Source organism: Botryllus schlosseri, chromosome 8 (genome assembly GCF_051294905.1).
Source record: "Botryllus schlosseri isolate E-star chromosome 8, Bs_hap1, whole genome shotgun sequence".
In the NCBI taxonomy this organism is placed as follows: Eukaryota; Metazoa; Chordata; class Ascidiacea; order Stolidobranchia; family Styelidae; genus Botryllus; species Botryllus schlosseri.
The window spans coordinates 11,418,217-11,435,228 of NC_137243.1; the positions used below are offsets into that span (position 1 = coordinate 11,418,217).

At 39.9% G+C, this 17,012-nt stretch overlaps 2 protein-coding genes across 11 annotated transcripts in view; one reads left to right on the forward strand and one right to left on the reverse strand.

Annotated features, from left to right (window-relative positions):
• LOC145444355 (uncharacterized) overlaps positions 1-17,012 on the reverse strand; it is a 141,358-nt gene that overhangs the window by 30,528 nt on the left and 93,818 nt on the right. The gene's annotated exons all lie outside the window — the stretch shown is intronic.
• The window catches only part of LOC145444330 (E3 ubiquitin-protein ligase rnf213-alpha-like), a 70,083-nt gene continuing 61,756 nt past the window's right edge, over positions 8,686-17,012 (forward strand). For 6 of the 9 annotated variants that reach the window (XM_080322284.1, XM_080322287.1, XM_080322289.1 and 3 more), the window contains exons 1-6: positions 8,686-10,461; positions 11,329-11,451; positions 12,685-12,835; positions 15,383-15,482; positions 16,310-16,388; positions 16,689-16,808. In XM_080322284.1, coding sequence (XP_080178410.1) covers positions 10,356-10,461; positions 11,329-11,451; positions 12,685-12,835; positions 15,383-15,482; positions 16,310-16,388; positions 16,689-16,808 — 679 coding nt within the window. In that variant the 5' untranslated portion in view covers positions 8,686-10,355. The remainder of the gene's footprint in view (positions 10,462-11,328; positions 11,452-12,684; positions 12,836-15,382; positions 15,483-16,309; positions 16,389-16,688; positions 16,809-17,012) is intronic. The other 3 variants (XM_080322293.1, XM_080322292.1, XM_080322291.1) reach the window with 3 other exon arrangements.

A 17,012-nucleotide genomic window follows, 5' to 3' on the forward strand; every position in this document is an offset into this window, starting at 1 on the left:
GATAAAAAATGATGACAACATCAATGAGCAATGAGCATATTCAGGCCTACATATAGTATGGCCCATAGCTGATGGATTCAATAGGTCATGTCAAATAATCAACAATAATAATGTTAAAATAGGTTCAATAAATAACAGCTCTTAAAATTATAAGTCAAAATATCTTACATTCCATGAAACATTCATATATTAATATTGATGTACTCAATATATAAGTATATTATACTCAAGTCATGATTGTAAAGTTCGGCCCACAGTTAGTGTGGTGATTTTGGTCATTGAATGGATTTATATGCTATAGATACCAAAAAAGGTTAACAGGTCACATGTTACAATTTCGGGCAGGTAAGATCTTTTCAGATATATATGGTTAAATCATCATAAATCAGATAAATGGAAGTCTTACCGAGTTATTTCTGAGAAAGTTAATTAGTATCATGTTTAAGGCTATCGTGAAGTACTCTTCACATTCACATCACCAAAAATGCGAGTAAAACAGAAACTATACGCTTTTGGAAGTAGGCTACAGTACTATAGCAACAAACAATACATTCCATTGCCAGATTTTCGACTATTAAAATTATCTGACACGTTTTGTTACATCCTGCTAAGCGCAAGCTATACCATCTCAAAGACAAGTTAAAAACTCTGTTAACGCGAAGGTAGAGCATAGTTTCGCCGCAGGCGCGACAAATTAGAGGACAAGCCAACGACAACTCACAAAACAACTACCTCGAGTGAACTGCGAATCCTCAGTCGTCAGTCCTCAACGAAGGCGAACTGCGCTACTAGCGTAGCAGTCGAGCGACACCCGCTGGTGATGTTTTGCAACGTTTGCAGCAATGCCGAGGTTGGAATTCGGCAATTAAGCAGACGTGAGCACTTGGGCGGACAAACTAGCAGTCTAGTTAGTTGACACTTGACAGTCGAATAACTTTTCAGTAGTTCTATTTCTAGATGCAGATTTTAAGAAGTCTGTAGTTCCAGTTCTAGTTGCTCCACCAAACATAATTAGTTTTAGAAATGCAACCAACACATGCCGTCGTTAGGCGTGAATCGCCATTATGGTGTTCTGTTATGAGTTGTTCTATGCAGCGATTACTAGCTCAGAGTCATCACTATTAACGGTGGCATAGTCAGGGGTGGATTTTGCATTTTTCAAAGCGCATTATAGCGCAAATATGGTCACGTCGAGATGACCGTAAACATTGGGGTCCAGGCAAGCTTGAAGGAAAAATGCTGCGAATGAGTTGGCGAGGAGGAGGCTAAACCTCCACTTAGGTAGAAATTCTGGATTCGACCTCGGTAGGACTCGAACCTACAATCCATTTGTGTTGCAGCTGTAGATTATACCATGACGCTATCTCGTCACGCGCAGTAAGCTTATACGTTATTTCAAGTCATTTTAGCTACACCTGTGGGCTGTGGCCGTTTCCCGGAGACTCAACTTTGATTTTCAAATACCACTCCGATCACATATTTCGAGATAAAGGTCAATTATTCAGATAATTCCAGACGCGACGTACAAATATCACTCGAAATTGCTATGCCAGAATTGCGCTTACGTTTATAACTGATTAGCCTAGGCTATATGTCACATAGGACTGTTAGCTGTGATGGTTTCCGACATTTTGTGGCCCCTCTTCGATTTTGAAATTCAAGACTCCTAGCCTATTATGAATGCACTGTACTTCTATAAACTCGTAGTGCGAGCGCAGCCGACGAACTGTCTTAAAACCGGGAAAGCAGGGAGGTGATCGTAATGTGTGCCATGCCAACTGGGCACGATAGTGTAATATTTCTGTGCAGGGTATATTAACCAAGACCCAAGTCACAAGGGCCGAGTCTCAAGTAAAATGCAAATGCTACTAATATAATTTTGACTCGAGTCAGCAGATCAATCAATATTTTATTCATTTCAAAACATCACAAGACTGCGATACAAATGAAAGGATAGGAAGATGTCGAAACAACTTGCGCCTTTAAGATCAGACACCCACTTTAGCCTATAGGCCAGGGGTGTCAAACTCAAATTGCGTCGCGGGCCTGATTCAAGCCTTCAAATCGCTCCCGAACTGATTCCAAAATGTTACCTTGCGACCTTTCTTTTCACTAGAATACCTAATTATCAAGCATATAGATCAGTGGTCGGCAACCTATGGCTCGCGAGTAGGGCTGGGCACAATGATTCGAGTACTCGAATCTGAATCGAGTATTAATTTTAATGATTCGAGTCGAGTAGTAAAAGACGATATTTTCGAGTACTGAAATTACAAGCTCCTCGCCACTAAAAGTTAATTAATTACCGAGAATTAGTCTTGATACTATTTTCCAATGTGGAAGGCTTAGAACCCTGATTGGACGCATCGAAGCATACGAAACATAGCACGAAGCTACCAACGTTACATGAAATAACATATTTGCGAAGTCATAATCATCTCATAACCTTGTCACGAAGTGCAATGAAATTGGTATGGTCGAAAAATACCAAAGTCTCTTTAATTTGATGGATAATAGGCATTATATTCTTTGTTCTGGCATAAAAGTTACATATCTGAACTTTGGTATACTTCATTCTGTTATGACGTCATAATGAACGATACTCGAATACTCGACTCGACTCGAAGCATAATACGTACGTGATTCAGAATCGAATCACTCAGGTACTCGATTTTGCCCAGCCCTACTCGAGAGCTATCTATGACTCTTTTGGGTATAAGATATGGCTCTTTGCCAAATATTTATTTTTATACTGAAATGATCAATATTGCAGCGACTTGTTATCAAATTTTCATCACGGCCAGAATAATTATTCTCGTAGCAGTATAAACATGTCTTTGAGAGGTAAAGACAATAATACCGTTTCAGGTTTAGTGGCTCCGACCCCCTCTTTTTAAAATCATCAAATTTCAGTTATTGTTAAGCCAGCGGCCAATATCACGGGTCGGGTTTCGCTTATAAGTCCTGGGACCTGTTGGGTTGGAAGTCACACAACAGTGCGATCATATATATTTATGTAACTCATATATTCTTCGTGTAAATTGCATATAACGGTTCCGCATTGGCTTTTCCCTTCTCTAAATAGCAACTTTTTGGTCCATTTTCCATAACACTCTGAACTCTGTGTGCACTTTTTGTATTCTCAAATTAGAGAGAGTGAAACCACAACGCCATATAGTCAGTTGGTTATAAGTGGGCTATGAACTGAACAGTGAACATGCTCGAAATTTGCTGTCTTGAGGAAGTATTTAATGAAAGTATTTCCCGTAAAACAGCTGAACATCTTATACGAATGTGCTGGATCATATAAGAATTTTTTTTACAATCTACTTAGAATTGCTTCGCGGGCCGGATGAAAATGTCTGCGGGCCAGATGCGGCCCGCGGGCCGTATATGTTTGATACCCCTGGCCTAGGCGAAGTAAAAAAGAGGCATGCACAGTGCACACTGAATGAAAAGTTGCAGAGAATATAAGACGCAAGCGACAAAATGAGGTGGCATGTGGCGGAGGGCGAGGTCGATGTTAGGTCGTGGTCCGGTAATCCTGAAGGCTGGCTTGTATAATCATTTAGAAGAAATTGCTCGTATTTCGACTTGAATGCGGACATACTCGACGACTGTCGGATAGCCGGCGAGATGCTGTTCCACAATTGGGGTGGTGGCTTTGTGGTCCACGACAATGGAATAATGGCAATTTCAACAGTTCAATGCATATTTTCATGGTGACTTCTTGCACTCCCTCTTTCACGAATCAGTCATCTCTTCCATGCGCCTTCATTCATCGGATCTTTGCTGCCGACCTTCAAGCTCGGCTCACTGTACTTTCTGGGCTTTTTAAGTCACTGCGATCGCAGCGAGGTCGGCGATGAGGAGCCCAGATAAACCTCCGACACATAGAAACTTGGTCGAGCCGAGACTAGAACCAACAACCATTGGTGTCATGACGGTGTCGCTTAGCACACTGCGCCACTTACGTCTCAACTATGGCCGGCAGGAAAGATCACCGCTCTATCAAATATGCCGGATCATTTTATATGGAACAGTATCTCGCCGGCTATGCGACAAACAACGATCATGTCCGCATTCAAGTCGAGAGAGAGATATGATATCCTTTTTCGAGATGCTTTGACGACGGAGTTGCGTTACTGCCGTGAGGTCATCTAGTCTGCGCCCCCGTTTTTAAATACAAATACAAGCAATTTCTACTGAATCAATACTAGTCAGCCATCAAGTTTACCGGACCACGACCCGACATATCGACCTCGCGTTTCGTCTCATGCCACCTCATTTTGTCGCCTAATTGTCTTTTTGTATTGTCTTCTTAAGCGCTTTCATTCAGTGTGCAGTGCATGCATGTATCCTCTGGACTCTTTACATCGCCTAGGCGCGGGTGGGTGTCATGATTTCAAAGACTATATAACTACAATAAGTCGATCGTTTCGACACCTTCCTATCTTTTCATTGTATCGCAGTCTTGTGGTGTTTTGAATTGATGAAAATTCTCAATAAAGTGAACTTAAATTTAGTGGAACCGGATTTCTTGCATGGGTCATCATCCCCCATAATACAAAATATGCTTAATATAGCCTACGCAGAAATAACTCCAACATATTAGCGATTATGACAGATCGAACGGCATGCTAACATCGTATGCACCAGCTGGAATGCTTTAGTCTCGGGCTGCACCAGCGTTGTAACCATGCAAGTCGCAATAGGCTCCGAGTCACAAGTCAATCTCACTTTTTTAGTTCTGACTCGAGTCGAGTCGAGTCATTTTCAATTCACCAGCGAGTCAAGTCCGAGTCCAAGTCAGCGAGCAGAGGGTCGAGTCCGAGTCATGGTATTATGACTCAAGTCCGAGTCCAAGCCATTGTGTTGACCGCTCAGTTTCCAGTAAAGTCTTGGTTACCCACTTTTTATAACTCTGTTTGGTGATATCCTAATCGTGTGGTTACTTGACTATTCATCGAAATTACAATGAAATGTCGGTCTTGGCCGTCTTAGTCTGCGAGTCATATGACTTGGTTCGAGTCATGCGCAATGACTCGAGTCCAAATCGAGTCAATACACAGATTGACTCGAGTAGAGTCGAGTCATTTCCGTATTTTATATGATTTTATCGATTCAGGGCGTGAAAAGAAAATAAGCAAACGCGGCAACGTTTGTTCACGTGCGATGTTGTCGGCTACTCTCAATTTTTCACCGTACGGCGAAGTGGGCGTACGCTTCGACGGATTGTGAACATCGATCCACCTCGAATGTCCGACAGAAAATTAAATGAGCCACTGCGTGTATATTGGTAGTGAGAAATACGCTCAAATAAATCCGTTGAACACGCACGTCTACCGTCTGACGTATTTTCGCAAAAAGAGGAACTAATAATGCTATCGCTACTCGCTGCGCGAACTATATTCAACAGTACAAACAGTGTTCAGCGATTGCTGAGGTCTGAGGCTTCTAGGAGCGTAGCTATATTTCAGATAATATATGGTCATCTACTCATACACGACCGAGTTTAGTTATAGCAAGCACGGGCTCTAAAGTACTGAAACGAAATGTGTGTGGCGATTAATATTGATGGCGGGGGAATGTGATAGATTTAGTAAGACGAATCAGTAATTTAGAAGCGAAAAGTCGCTCATTGGGACCGATGAAGTGTTCAATTGTTCAACTGTCTTGCATAGCCGCCGATCAGGTATAGGTTACAAGGGCCAAATAGGCAAATACACCATAATCAATAACCATACTGAAATGCGTAACCACCACAACTTTCACGCAACAGTACCTGTCGCATCGGTGGTGAAGAGTGCGCAAAGTTTACTTTGTTTACACAGATAACGATAAAAAAGGATGGCCATTGTTCAGAATTTAAAAGCACTGTCAATAATGCTGCGACTAATACATATCATAATTAGTATCCACGAATCTACCGTCCGATACCTGTAACGATTATATTGAATGGTCGTGCTCATGAAGAAGACAGCCAGAAGTTCTTGAAAGGTCCGAGGTTCTCGCCCAAATTATTCATTGCATTTTGCCCTGCATATAAATAATATGTTCCTAAGGTCGAGTATGCAGTCGCGACAACTTTCGTTTGTGTGGGAAGTCATTGTTTGTAATCAATAGAGCAGGTTCTCGCGTTCCGTTTCGGATGCGTTCCTACACTCAACGAGGTGCGCGGTTAGAACATGCGTCAGAAGCTTTCAAACAAAACCCGCTGTTTACAGCAAATGAAACTAATTCGGGTTGTACAATGTACACACAGCGTGCCAGGTATCTGAAGACAGAACCACCCAACTATGACATTGAGTGGCTCTGTTTGCAGATCGTTAGCGCCGTAGCAGAAGTTGACGCGTGGTAAATGAGGATATTTTCTCGCGCTACCTTTCACGGTAAGCAGCACGCAATGGTGCTCGAACGATACTCCCGTCTACAATTTACACACACACGGTCGCTCGCGAATTCGTTTGTCTACGCATGAACGATGCGACACCCGCTCTCGTCTATTGGACACACGTCGTCTACCAATTTCACGCCAATGATTGCTAATTTGGATTGGCAATTCTCGAACAACTCGTTGAAAGTCGCACATATTACAATGTTTTCACATCATGGCCTACGTATCGTCACGCGCTCGTCTCATCACCTCCGTGTCAGTGAAGTCCTTTATGCTTTGTAAAGAGCAACTGTACGTACTGAAAAAGAACTGAGTTGGTGTGTGAACGTAAAATAGTGTAATAGCATTCGTTAAAATCTCTCATTCAGGGAATGCGACGCAATGAAACAACGAGATGGCGCCGCACCGAACGTTCCCGGCTATATTTTGGCGGTGTCAACGATCTTACCTCCTTTTAAAATAGCTAAATAAGATATGGCATATAGGTAATGGCGCACAAATGGTTCAATTTTGGAAAACCTAGTCCATAACCATGATGCAGATGCATTCACCCGGTTATTACAGCGCGTTTGCTCATTCAAAAAAAATGATGCAAATCCATCCAAATGGTACTTCTCTCTTGAATGAAAAGAGTAAGTAGTTCGTCTCAAAATCTGCTCAAGTAGAAGTGACAGTAATCTAAAATCATTGCGACTTTAGTAAGTAGTGAAAGTTCACAAACTTACTTGAGTAGTCTGTGGTCTGTAAAAGTAGAAAGTTACTGACCACCTCTTATAGTCATAGCCATAGGCCTATTATCTCCGAAACTTATTTTTATCAATTATCATATACAGGACCGTAATTGCCGCACCTCAAACCCCCTAATTGGGAGGGGGGCGAGCTCGAAGGGGGCCCAAAATTATTTCGTGAATTAGCATAAATTATAGAGTATTTTTTGAAAAGTTATGCAGCTTTTTCAAAATTTTTTCACGCTAGGCGCGATTTCAAGTTGCCAAAGATCTTGGTTATTACTCTTCCCTCAAGAAAAAATACGCAAGATTTCTAGAAATGGGCATATCGGCGTTGGCCATTACTGCGCCACGACACACCAAAACATAAAGTTTTAGGCCATGTAACATGCGACTCCAAGAAGTGTGCCAGAACGATTGGCAGCAAGAAAACCTTGGCCGAAAAGGACTGCCCTTATGCTGACCGAAAACGTCGTTATATATACAAAATACATATAGGTTAATTGTCCAATGTCCATAGGCGCCTAAATGACTGGCGTCGAATGTTGCTGTCTTGGCAATCTGAACCTCACAAGACAAATACCATCCCGCAGGGAAATGTGTGATTTCAAATTATATTTCGAGGCTTGTTGTACCCATGCATAATACGCACCCCCGATTTTAGGACAAAAAATCGGTAAAATTTTGCGCATTATACATGGAAAATTACGGTATTTAAAACAGTTAGCAAAATGCAATGACTTTGAATCATATCTTGTACTTAGAAAATCCAACTTGTCTGGGTAGTGAGCTAGTGACTTGACTTGACACGAGTCACCTCCAAAAATTGAGTGACTTGACTCATCTTTGAAAATCGAGTGACTTGACTTGACTCGAGTCAAAATGTGCATTTACTCGAGATGACATGAGACTCAACGGTAGTGACTTGATCCCAACACTGCCATCAGCACACGAACACAAAGGCATATTTGTTGTGGATTAAAGATTTCAATCTTTAACCATCTATTCTTATCCACTTATACTAGGATGCTACATTACTTCGCACTAATGCCGAATCCCCTCTACGATAGTAGTATCAAGACTCACAAACTGCTTTGACCATACATACGCTACTAATGGGCTAATCCCATGAATTAGTCTTCCCTAGAGGTAGTTGGAGGTGGTCAAAGTAGAATGAGCTTACTCGAGTAGAAGTAGCGACACATAATTCTATGGTGCGTTCGTACATCCCATACAGAAGATACCTATTTGCAGCAATGTATGGTTTCGACCTCATCATGTGATCCAAATGATATCTTTGCTATATAGCAGTGGTTGTGTATCGTTTTTTTTTTCATCCCAGTGCCCATTTTCATAAGATGTGACGGTCAGACAAGGTCTGTAATTAATAATACGATGATCAATACGGATAAGTTGTATTGGATAATGTATTAGAGCATTGCGCGATTAGGAAAGGGCTGTCATATGGATGACTATGCGGCCTGGAATTGTGCACATGAACCCCGCTACTGTTACATAAATTAATTATAATGACCGAGACTTCTGTGGAAACATATTGGGTCTCTTCCCAAAAACAGTCCCTGAATTCCTCCGCCTTGGCCTCTCTGTCTCCATCTTTTATTGAAAGAACATAATACTTTTACTTGACAAACTGTAAATAGCGAAAAGTGAGTGTCATAAAATAGGACAAAGTAGAAGTAATGGAAAATTTGATTAGATTTACTTAAATGTTGCAAGTAGAGGAAAACTAGTTGAGTACCAGGGTTGTAACCAAGTCGCAAGGTTCCGAGTCACCAGACTATCTCACTTTTATAGATTTGACTCTCGTCAAGTCAAGTCATTTTCAATTCACCACCGAGTCAAGTCCAAGTCGATGAGTAGAGGGTCGAGTCCGAGTCATAGTGCTGTGACTCGAATCCGAGTACAAGTCCAAGAGTCCAATGTTCAATTTCGAGTTCAGTTCGGTTCAACCCACTTTTTTCAACTCTGCTCAAGTGATGTAGAATGGCTTGCATTCATAATATGGTCATTTTCCTCAGTCTTAGCAGTTTCTGGCACTATTTTCCAAGTATTAGAACTGATAGACGAAATACCAATAATGCGGTGACTTTACTATTATTCTAAGTTACAATGAAATGTCTGTCTTGGCCGTCCTAGTCTCGAGTTATATGACTTGGTTCGAGTCATGCACAATGACTCGAGTACAAGTCGAGTCAATACAGAAATTGAATAGAGTCGAGTCGAGTCATTTTAGGCATTTGAAAAAATGACTAGAATTGGACTCGAGTCATTACAACCCTGTTGAAAACTTCGAAAAAGTAGCGGTACTTTGTTACTGACTACCTGTGCTGGCACCTCAAGTTTGCAAAGCTCTGCAAAAATACCTACTTTTTTCGATAATTCGATCAATTCATTATTACGATGCTGTGTGACACCATATAATTATATGATGTTGTTCATCAACCAGAGTGGTGGTCTAAGTATTCAGTGATATTGTTCCAGCACAAGTAGAGGTAAAACATAACTATTCTGTTCTGCTTAGTCACAAGTAGAAAAACTGATTTTCTAAAGATCCTGTAGGCCTACTATTTGAAATGAATGCAGAATATGTGAGGTATGAAAATGATTGAATTTGAGTAGTTTGAGTGAGTAGATTGGATCAAGGTATCTCAGATTTATCTGAGTTACTTGCTTGATAAATTGTAAATATGTTACAAATCAAAACAAACACTACCCCTTACTTGACAGAATCCAAAATAGAAATTGACTGTAGACTTGTCTCAAAATAGTTCAATTAGATGTGGAAGTAGTCTGAAAGAATCACCACTTCGGTAAGTACTGCAAGTAGGCAAAAATGTTCTGAAAGAGTAGAAGGACTTAGTTTATAATCACATCTGAAAATAGGCGGTGGCTGAACTGTTGTAAGGCAGGTATTTTCTACCTTCCAACCACCGTAGCAGTATAGCTAATCTACGAAATTTCATAATACATCATCCAGTTTTATTCAACGGGATGCATTTCTCACACTATCAATATACTCGCTGCAATAAATCTTCATTCGGAAATTTGACTCAATAGTGCGTCATAATTTGATGTCTTGCGAATTGGTGATCAGTTACTCTAATTTATTTTATCTATTTGACCAGAGATTAATACAGCAATCTTAAAAAAACCGAGTACAAAAGAGTTCCTTTTTATGCTTGCTTCAACCTCGAGGAAATGAGAAGTTGATGGAGGGTGAAGTGCTTGAATGTTTGTGCATTCTTGTAGCGAAGAGCTACGACAATTTATCTGATTGGTTGACCTTACTGACAGAGACCCGGGTTATCCAGAGAGGTCTGTATAATTTCATTTAAGAATGGTATCAATATACTATCCATTCAACTTCTACATCTGTCATCGCACAGAGCATGGGTTTTGGATCGTCCAAACAGTATTTCTCATTCGCTGACGATTGCCCCTGAAGAGTGTCAACTCGAAAAGCTTCGGGTTTCAATATATTTATACAAATATAATATTACTTACCGTAATTGTATATTGTCCAAACAGTGTGACCACCTGTCCTGATCATCAAACCTGGAACAACCATTATTGTAATGAGTTACTTGCGTCATTGACACATGAACAAAACCATAGCTATGCATCTATTATATGAAGTTACATTGAATGCGGCTAAAATGAAATAAGTCATTCTCAGACTTTCTCTCAGATTATGAAGAGATTTATATTTTAGCTTGAGGTGAAATATCTATAATAATGCGTGATGGTGCAAGCGGGTTATGTGCAGTGGTACCGTCCTAGTATGATCATCTGTTTCAGTGGTTCTCTTTTTTAGACACGCCCCACTTTATGATAGTGAAAATTTAACGCCCCCCTGATCGTCATATCACAAAATGCAACCAGAATGCCAGCAATCCAAACGAATAGTTTGATGGCACGGAAGGTTATGACTGTTGATGAGATGATTCTCAAATATGAAAATAGGACTATATACATGGCAATAACTATGAATTGGAGGCGGCACGATGACTGCAGCTGACCGCAGAACACTGACCGCAGCCTCTCGCCCCCTTCAGATGCTTTCATGTCCCCCAAGGTTGGCGTGCCACCCATTTTGAGAACCACTGGTACATTTTGAATACTAGGATATACTTGTTCATGTACTCAAATCAGCCAATGATGCAAATGACATTATATTTATAGCAAAGAAAAAGAGCTTCATAAAGGATGTACAGAAGGATGAAGTTGATAAGGTGCTGCAGGAGACATGCAATGCTGTTTTGAAGGTGTCATTGGAAGATCAATTTTCCATATTTGAGGATGAAGGTTGGAGTATCTGATGAATTTATCACTGTATTATATCAGTTATTGTTGATTTGATTGAAGCTATTCATTTACCTGGTTACCTGCCATGACAATAATTAGTGACTGTGCCAAATGTGATACTGTTTCAACTTATGCGATGGTATGATATCTTACAAAGGGAGATGAGACCAGAACCTTTGATGACATGTCTGTTTCAAAATTTGATTGTAATTCAGTGGATCTTCTAATTAAATTGTTATGAGTGGCTGCGCGTGCCAAGGACCGAAAACGCCCTCCTTCACCCCCCAAAAAACATTGGTAGTGGTCTGTTCAAACTTATGGGGCTTTGCCCCTAGACCCCCATTATATGATGGACCAGTTGCCTTACAATGCAAAGTAATCGTATAGGCCTATTTTTATTCAAGTTCAGTTTGGCTTCACAGCGCAGAATTTTCCAAATTCGTGAATGAAATTTGTCAATAATATTGGTATTATTGTATATTACCATCAATTTTGATCCTATTTTCCCTGAAAAATTTCTTTGTTCCACGTTGCTAATTTGTGACCTAATTGTAGCTATAGTCAAAAGATTTTGGAAACATTAAAATCAAGAAATCTGGCGACAATAAGTCATGCGAAGCGCGAATAAAAAAATCCAGTTGTTTAAATATTTCAAAATACTCCATACATTATGTTAATTCACAAAATAATTTTGGGCCCCCTTCGATCTGTTACTATCTGCGACTGCTATGGCACTGCGTGTACCTCCTATTGGAAAACTGTTTGAACTGCTGTTGACATGGATAAAAAAATAAAGGGCAGCCAGAAATTCTGAGTAGCCTAACCTTCGACTTTGGGAAGCTGACGACTCACCTAGCCCTTGTCTTGACTTGTTTACCAGTGTCTCGAATCAGGGCTTAAATACAGATCTTATAAATTTGGACAATGCAGTTTTGAAGGCAATGGTCCATATAAGTCCAGAATATCCAAGTGAATATGCATTGCAAATTTATATTTTCATGGCTAGACCATGCATCAGGATATGCATAATTGTGCAATGTACATAAACCCTTGCGAATAAGTATATTTATATCAGATGCCAATTGTCATAAAAATGATTTCTTCCAATGCCAATTAGACATTCACATTTTATTATATCGGGAATTTCCAATATGGTATCACTACTTTTAAGATTACTAATATACGAAGTTTTCTAATATACCACTGCAATATTTTACCCTGATGAATTTTCAGATTTCCCAGGAAGCAAAAAGCTTGTGGATATTATCTTGAAGTTGCTACAAGATGGCCATATAAATTGGACTATCTCGTATCTGGTGAAGTCATGGGACAAATTAGAGGAATCAGATAAAATTCAATCAGCAGCTGCAGTCTACTGTGCTGGGTAAGTATGATCAAATAGTTATCACATTCAGTAGACTCAAAACTCCAAGCCGTTTTGTTTTGTCTCGCTTCTACCTTTTCGTTTTAGCATATTTTGAAATGATAAATATATATTTTGAAATGATAAATATACTGGATTAAGCTGAGTGGGCCTTCAGGGGTTCCCAACATTTTTATGGTCGCAACCCTAAATTTCGATTCGAAAATGTTCCACAACCTCACCTGAATTTGGCGTGCTGATTACTAAAGAAATGGTCAGCACCTTTGCTAGGGCTGTTCAGAATTGACCGACTTTAAAAAAGTCGTAGTTTTCAGTCTGTTTCCCATGCCTTAAAAATATATATTCCAGCTACTTTTTTCTGTAAGTCATTCCTTGCATCTGTTTGCTACTGTGGATGTTGAGCTAGAACAGGGACGGGCAACATACGATCCTCGACGTGATTTTGAGTGCCCCGCAGACAGTTTTCGTTCTTAAATGATAATATGGCCGGCGGTCACAGTCTTCAGCAATTCTCCACTACTTGCTTACTACGTCAAATTATAGTGACTGTAGGTTCTTCTTTTATTCGGACACAGATAATAGATCTTTGTTTTCTTTGTGTCCGACATGCAGCCAGAATTCAAAAACCCTGTACACAACTTTGATCAACCACAGATATCTCATTGACTTCAAGAGGTATTGGAGTACATTACGTTAATAAATTCATTGAATACTGCATTGGTATCTATGCTTCAAACTTCGAAAATTTACATTGAATACGATTAATCCTTGTGGGCTATTGGTGAATAAATTCGTGTGTAATTTATCGATTCAGTAATCCAGCCCGCCAAGTACTTCATTTTACCATATCTGGCCCGCCAACTGGAGAAGATGACCGCCCCTGAGCTAGGAGAATAATGGCTGAAATGTGGGGATTCGCCAATGATTTGAGTGTTGCGATTTTACCTAGCTTGGTAAATGCAATAAATACCAGGGTCCGTATAGCTGTTATGGTTTGGGGGGATACAAACCCTCACTATAGAAATTTTTTTTGAGTTAAGGACATCACTTTTATATTGTACACTGCTTGAGATATCCTCCAAGCTACCTAAAACAGTAAGACTGAACATCATTTTGTATGATTCGCTACGCAAAAAAATATACTGGTAACTAAATGCACCATCCACTCGCACAGACACATCATAGGCCTTTATATCTAATTATTTAATGAAACGTATCAACATAACGGGGAAATGGATAACGAAACGAAACAACATAATGAAGAAATGAATTAATTTGACAGAAATCCAACACCAATCAGGTGGATGAAAAGGTTGATTTTTCGAAATTTCAAAATCTTTGCTGGTGATCTTCTGCGGCTTGTAAGAGACTGGCTTGCTGTTTGTGTCATCTGTTATGTACGTAGCGTGGTCGCTCTGCTGAACCGTTAATTACTTTATCTTTATTCATGAATTCCCGAGCACTCATGAAATGCAAATCACTATGCACTATGCCGTTCTGATACTGAACCACGATTCCATTCCAGTCAAATGAACAATCAAAAACCCGAGCCTATAATAGTAGAACACCGTTGGTCAAGTATTCCAGTTTCAGAATTGCATCGTTATCCGCATTTCATGAGTGCTCGGGAATTCGTGAATAAATGTAATAGAGGGAATAATGGTAAAGTAGGTAACGATGCAGCTGAAAGGAAAGGACATAGTTTATTTTTGTCCTTGATGATAAAATTAAATCTCGACCACGCTGCGTAGATACCAGACAGGAAACAGCAAGCCTGTCTCTCACAAGCCGCGGAAGATCACTAGCAAAGATTTTAGGATTCCGAAAAATCAACCCATTTATCCACATGATCAGTCGCTGTATGAGTGGATTCTACATTTACAGTAGGCCTATTTTTCCGGGATAATCGTGCCGAATGATGATTAGTCTTAGGATTGCTAAGGCAGTGTGCAATATGACAATGATGTCCTGAACATAAAGTAATATCTACAGTGAGGGTTTGTATCACTCCAAACCATAGCAGCTGCATATACCCTGGTATTTATTGTATTTACTAGGCTAGGTTTAAAGTAGGGCGGGGCATGGACTGGAGCGGGATTGGATATCCAGCCGGATTTTGTCATTTTCGGCGGGAGTCGGTTTGCAGCCGGATCAGTACTTTTTCTGATGCGGCCGGAGTCGCATCAGAGCTGGATCAGTACTTTTATACCAAGAATAGGACAGCCTTTTACCCTCTTTCACCCTGGAATTAATAGTTAAAGTGAAATGTTCATGGAGATGAACTGCGGGCTGAGTCCAAGTTGGCGGGCCTAGTGCGATCCCTAGGTTGGGAACCCCTGTACCAAAGGATTCAACTGTGGAAGATTTTATGCGAGGTACTTTCTCATTTGAAAATTAGAGTTATGATAGAGACAGCTTTAACAGCAGAACTACTTCCATTTCTTGTTTTCTAGCATTGACACATTCACAGCAAAATGGAATGACAAATCCTTTTTGTAAGGCATTATATAGATCGTATTATTAATACTGCATTCATTCATTTTACAGTCTACCTGAACAAAATTGGATGCCAGACTTCATTCATCACATGCTTCATTCAAACGTTATTTTACAAGAAAAATTTATTAAAGAGGCGAAAGAAATTTTGGTAATTGCATATATGAATACTGAATAATAATGCAGTGGCATTATTTTGCCAGTGGTATTATTTGGGATTTCTACTGCCATGAAATTTAGTAGCAAGACAATCACATCTTTTTTGTGATCAACATTTGATATGGACTCGTTAGGAAACTGAGTTTATCAAGTTGTGTAAGAAATCAGGAATATCAATACATTAACATATAAACATCCATTCAAGGACCCTGGGTTACTCACAAATCATTGGTCGCATGGTCAGTCGATCTTAGATTAGCTCTCATGATATTGGCATTGTCCACTCTGTCTATATCCATGTTAATTTATACCCACAAAATATACAGCTTCTTGCATCAAAGAGTGTTTGATACATTTTCTGGAATATAATGTGATTGCAATTCATCTACAGCAGTGGTTCTCAAACTTTTTTAGACACACCCCCCTTTTTGATAGTGAAAAATTTCGCGCCCCCCTTATCGTGATATCACAAAATATTGAAGAGAGAAACCAGAATGCTAGCAATGCCAACGGATAGTTTGATGGCATTGAAGGTTATGGCTATTGATGAGAGGATTCTCGAATATGAAATTCGGACAATAGACAGAGTAAATACCATGAGCTGGAGGTAAATCGCGCAAGGCGCGAAAAAGTTTACAGTTAACTGCGGCTTCGCGTCACCCTTCAGATGCTTTCACGCCCCCAATTTGAGAACTACTGATCTACGGGAAACGAAGAATAATGGTGCTTGAAGGCCATGAGATATATATTGAAATAAATAACAAAATAGTAATCAGACTACTTGCTTAATCTAATCATGAAGCGAATAATTTTGTTCAGGAAACTGATGGAAAATCACAAACAGATCCAAATGATGACCAAAGTACCATGGAAGTGGACCAACAAAACTCGGACAATGGTAGGCTTTCTGGAGCAATTTGTATATTGTTAAGTGTCACTTATTGAAGAGATACTAGTGTGAGCATAAAGGTAGCTGGATCGATTTTTGACTCGCCAAATTTCCCTGTTCCCTGTTCTGCAACATGCCTCTTCTGTGGCTGCCCATTTTTGTTACTTCTGTAGACTATTTCTCATTGAGTGAGCATGCCTCTTTTTAACTCATTCATCTATTTGTTACTGTACATGTTTATAAGCCAAGGTAGGAGTTTTATTTATTGAGTACGAAAAAGTCACTTTTTCTTCTTGCTTCAACCTCAAGGCAACGAGAAGTTGATGGAGGGTGATGTACGGGAATCCTTATGCATTCTTGTCGCGAAGAGCTACGACAATTTATCTGATTGGTTGACCTTCCTGACAGAGACCCGGGTTATCAAGAAAGGTTTGTACGATTTCATTTCTGATTGACTTCAATATCCTATCCTTTAAACATCTACATCTGCCATAGCATGAAGAATGTGTTTTGCATCGTCTAAATAGTGTGACCACCTACTCTGATCACCAAACTTGAAACCACTATCATGATAATGAGTCATTGTTATTCATGGACTTTCTCTCAGATTATGAATAAATTCATATTTTTTGT